General features: G+C 46.2%; 1 protein-coding gene across 1 annotated transcript; it reads right to left on the reverse strand.

The window, feature by feature from the left end:
* Positions 1–1,588: 1,588 nt before the first annotated feature.
* PtA15_10A253 (uncharacterized protein) lies at positions 1,589–2,821 on the reverse strand (the record flags this gene model as incomplete). The annotated part of the gene is made up of 2 exons (XM_053160411.1): positions 1,589–1,800; positions 2,488–2,821. 2 exons carry the CDS (start codon positions 2,819–2,821, stop codon positions 1,589–1,591), a joined length of 546 nt encoding a protein of 181 aa, XP_053024388.1.
* Between the last annotated feature and the right edge of the window lie 319 nt (positions 2,822–3,140).

Raw genomic sequence — 3,140 nt, forward strand, 5'->3', positions numbered from 1 at the left:
CCCAGCTCATCTGGCAGGGCAATTTCCAGCTCACCCAGCTCATTTGGGAGGGCAATTTCCAGCTCACCGAGCTCATCTGGCAGGGCAATTTCCAGCTCACCCAGCTCATTTGGCAGGGCAACTTCCAGCTCACTCAGCTCATCTGGCAGGGAAATTTCCAGCTCACCCAGCTCATTTAGTAGTGAAATTTCCAGCTCACCCAGCTCATTTGGCAGGGCAATTTCCAGATCACCCAGCTCATCTGGCGGGGCAATTTCCAGCTCACCCAGCTCATTTGACAGGGCAATTTTCAGCTCACCCAGCTCATTCCGCAGGTGAATCTTGTACCAAAAAGCTATAACCTCAGCAGCCAGGAACTGATTTCTGCTCCAGCGCAGCCAAAAACCAAATGGCCGCAAGGATTTTCATCATCATGTACCCACTTCCAAGCTTGTCTTTCTGTTCTCACAGCAAAATTGCTGCTGCAGCTGATGGTGCTTTTATTTGCTTTTTGCAGCAAAAAATGTTACTATTGAAATTTGCTGATGTGTTTGTGTGCTGCAGAGTTCAAATTTTAGCTTGGAGCAAAGTCAAAAAATTCACCATTTTTCAGCCCTCAGCACTCTTTTCAGAAAGCTGCACTGCTTTTCAGCCTTCAGCACTCTTGTCAGCAAGCTGCACTGCTTTACTTGTCCCACCGCTCTTTTCAGCTAGTTTACCTGCTTTTTAGTCCCCAACACAGCAGTTGCCCACTGCTTCAGGGGTCAATGTAGTGGTTCTTTTCTGCAGGCAACTGCAAAAAGTGTGCTGATATCTAGATTTTTCCCACTCAGATCAATCAGCAAAAATCCCAGCAGCTTACCTGCTGCTAGCAAAGCTGGGCAAAAAATGCTCGTTGCTTGAGTCCCAAATCAAGCAAAAGGGGGTCAAGGGGGTCATTGATTTTGGAAGGGCATTTTTCAAACAGGCCTAGCTGGTTAATACCATACTTTTGGTGCCTGTCAAAATCAAGGCTCTTTAATCTTTTAAAAACAAGTTGAAGAGTTAAAAATAGCAAAAAAATCAGTATGGAGCCATTCTTGTTTGGGTATCCCATGAGGCACTTGACTAGGCTCCAGTTTTACTTGTGTGGCCTCTACAGAGGGAAAAGTTAAAAAGGATCAAACAGCACTTTGGCTGCCAGTGCCCATTGTTTCGAAAGCTTGGGCCAAAGTACCACCTTTGGAGGGTGGCTTCAAGATTGGGCCAAGGCAACTCAAAATGAGGGACTTGTGCTAAGTTGGCTTAGGCAACCCACAGCTTTACTGGATCAACAAACTTAACTAAATGCCTCCTGGTCTGCGAAGCCCCTGCCTCCAAAGGGCGGACTTGGGAAACAGCAGACCTTTTTGGGGTGACAGGTACACACAAACACACTGTTTTTTTGGGCAGTATCTTTGCCAAAAATTATCCAAAACTCTTCATGAAACATGTCAAAAAAACAAGCAGAATCAAATAGCAACGCATTCTTCCGATCCCGGTGTGTGTAGACTTGACTGTTAAAACTGATTGTACGGGCTAAAAATAATCTTTAAACTGTGGTATTATTGCAGATCACAAAAAGAACGGGTCACTTACATGCGATGATTTTGTTTTTCTCATTTTTCAAATTTTCGCGGAGGTAGTCAGATCCATGTTTCTCAAGAAACCCAATGGCCGCCTCGGCAATTTTAGTTGATTGTGGCAAGAATGCCTTATTGATCCACAATGACAGCTTGCTGTAGAAGGTGATTTTGTTCCAAAATTTGGCCATTGCCTTTGTGTCTGCAGCGTTTTGACTTTCTCAAAGAGGGTTGGGAAGTACAGGGGAGAATTCTTCAGTCTTCCACAAGTTGTCGTACCCCTGCAGCTCATTCAAATCTATTTTTTCTTGCTTGATTCATACTTTGAGGTCATGCATCCCCTTTGATTTGGGCTAAGAATTGTAGTGGTTAGACAATATGGCCCAATTATTTCTTAAGAAGAAAATGGTCGTACATCACCAAGGCCATATCCATAGGCCTGAAAAGACATTGAAGAGTTGTCAGCCTCCTCAGGGCCACAAATTTCACCCTTCATTTTTGGGCTGATTGGGAAGGGACTTTGCAGAGGCCCAGCAATGGGTTCAGAAGAGTAAAGGACTTTTTTTTTTTGGCTGTATTCCAATTCAAGGTTGATACGATTTCATTGAGATTAATCTCAGCGCAAACCTGTAAAATTCATACATAGATTTGAAGGGCAATTTAGCTATCACAAAAGGGGAGCAGAGCACAGCAAAAAGTTGATGTACATCTGGATGCAAATGTTGATCACTAGTGGTTGGAATTGGTGGAACTCCAACACCAACACAAATGCCAGCTTCATCAATCAAGACAACCATTTTGTCACCAGGTAGCAGCTTGCACTCGCTCTGCTTAACCTTGGAGTATTTGAGGATGTGGAAATAGGTTGGATATCAAAGGCAAAAAGGCTTGGTTGCACCAGGATTACCATTGTATCGTCGGATGGTCTGGTGAACTGATTCGGCAGCTTGGAGTAGCTGGCTTTGGAGAGCGGTGCGTGGAGGAGCGCCAGTGGACAACCCTTCGGCTGGGAATTTCGCCAATTGAAATTGTGCCAGCAGCAATTGGACAATTTTTCTGATGTGCGTCTTTGGGGCAATCTCTTGCATTAAAAATACGGCCAACAAGTCAAAGTCCACCACTACTTTGCGGTGATCCAGATGTTGCCTGTGGAGCGACTTGCACAGTTGTCTAACCAGGGTAGCAACATCCGCCTTGGTGTAATCAATGCCCCTCGAGGGCCCTCGGGGGTCGTTGGCCATGGTCCTGATTGAAGCATAGGGCCCAAATTCAGCAACCTGGCATTGGGATCCAAGCTCAAGCTGCCCCAGTGCCCCAAAATCCAGCTGGGAAAAGCAGGGACTGGTGCGCCCCGGCATGTACGCCTGGTTTGCATCAGTCCCACAATATGGTGGCGGATGGACTTGTACACCTCACCCCCCACCATACAGCGCATTTGACCCATATTCCCCTCATTGGGGGGCACGTGGATGGCAGCAATGGAAAAGACACTCACCTCTGCGTGCGTCGAGAAGGTTGGTTGGCGGCAATTCACTTGATTGGCCTCAGGCTCCGATATGG

This window comes from Puccinia triticina, chromosome 10A (genome assembly GCF_026914185.1).
Source record: "Puccinia triticina chromosome 10A, complete sequence".
Classification (NCBI taxonomy): Eukaryota; Fungi; Basidiomycota; class Pucciniomycetes; order Pucciniales; family Pucciniaceae; genus Puccinia; species Puccinia triticina.